The sequence below is a fragment of the Austrofundulus limnaeus genome, unplaced genomic scaffold (genome assembly GCF_001266775.1).
Source record: "Austrofundulus limnaeus strain Quisiro unplaced genomic scaffold, Austrofundulus_limnaeus-1.0 Scaffold536, whole genome shotgun sequence".
NCBI lineage: Eukaryota > Metazoa > Chordata > Actinopteri > Cyprinodontiformes > Rivulidae > Austrofundulus > Austrofundulus limnaeus.
The window spans coordinates 131,015-131,984 of NW_013952938.1; the positions used below are offsets into that span (position 1 = coordinate 131,015).

The window sequence follows — 970 nt, forward strand, 5'->3', positions numbered from 1 at the left end:
TGACTTCTTTTTAGCTTTAGCATCTTAGCTTCAGYTTCTCCAGCAGAATTCAGTAAATCAGTTTCACTGTATAAAAACGTGGCTCAAAAGCTCGCCTTGAAATGCTGCCACATTTGTAAGGATCATGCATTTGTTAGATGAGAAGTATGCAGGTTGCTGAACAGCTTTCTGTTGTTGGTCTCTCCAGGTTCTGTTGACCAGGCGCTATAAGCAGCATTATTATTGTATTTATTTAATTTGTGTTTGGTTTTTATAGCTCTGATTGGTTGGTGGTCTGGGCATCACAATGTGTGGTCTCCTCACCTGGGCGAGATGTCACAGCCCTGCTGCATGAAGGCCCCGAGCGAGAACCAGAGAGAGTTAAAGATCCCGAAGTCRTTGCTGTGTTCTGGACTCTCCTTTTCCTTCTGCTGGTTCTGGTTCTGAGCCTGAGAGAAGCCTGGCAGGAGGAACCGTTCACAACATTAACCTGTGGAAGCTTTGGGTCAGACTGAAACAGGGGCGGGGCTAGACTTTTTTATAAGGGGTGGCAAAGGGGGTGGCCAAGGTGTTATCTAGTGGAAAACATTTAAAAATAAGTTTAGAAAAGTTATTTTTCTTCCCAGTGACAGGTTCCCTCTACACTTCATACAACAGTTTTATATTTTATTTGTTTTGCTCTAAMTRAACATCTTTTATTGCCAAATGCAAWCCCCGCCCCCACTTGTCAATCATTTGGGGGTGGCCAATCAGATGCCACCCCTCTGGCTCTGGATTGAAAAGATGATAAAGACACCTGGAGAGTGAGGGTCTTCAGAGGACGAAGTGGGCGGAGCTCGTCGAGACGAAGAGGGCGGAGCTGTTTCATCTTCATCATCAGAGTYGTCCCCCTGCCACTCGTAGGGGCTGAAACGACTCACCTGTAAATCGTAATGATCAAATAAGTAGTTTTTTATTTTTATATTTCTGAAGTACTGATTTATTTATTTAT

At 43.9% G+C, this 970-nt stretch overlaps 1 protein-coding gene across 1 annotated transcript in view; it reads right to left on the reverse strand.

The window, feature by feature from the left end:
• Positions 1 to 262: 262 nt before the first annotated feature.
• LOC106530598 (glutamate receptor 1) overlaps positions 263 to 970 on the reverse strand; it is a gene marked incomplete at its 5' end in the record, with an annotated part of 13,542 nt that continues 12,834 nt past the window's right edge. Inside the window, 2 exon segments of the mRNA XM_014026248.1 lie at positions 263 to 439; positions 776 to 899. Coding sequence (XP_013881702.1) covers positions 300 to 439; positions 776 to 899 — 264 coding nt within the window.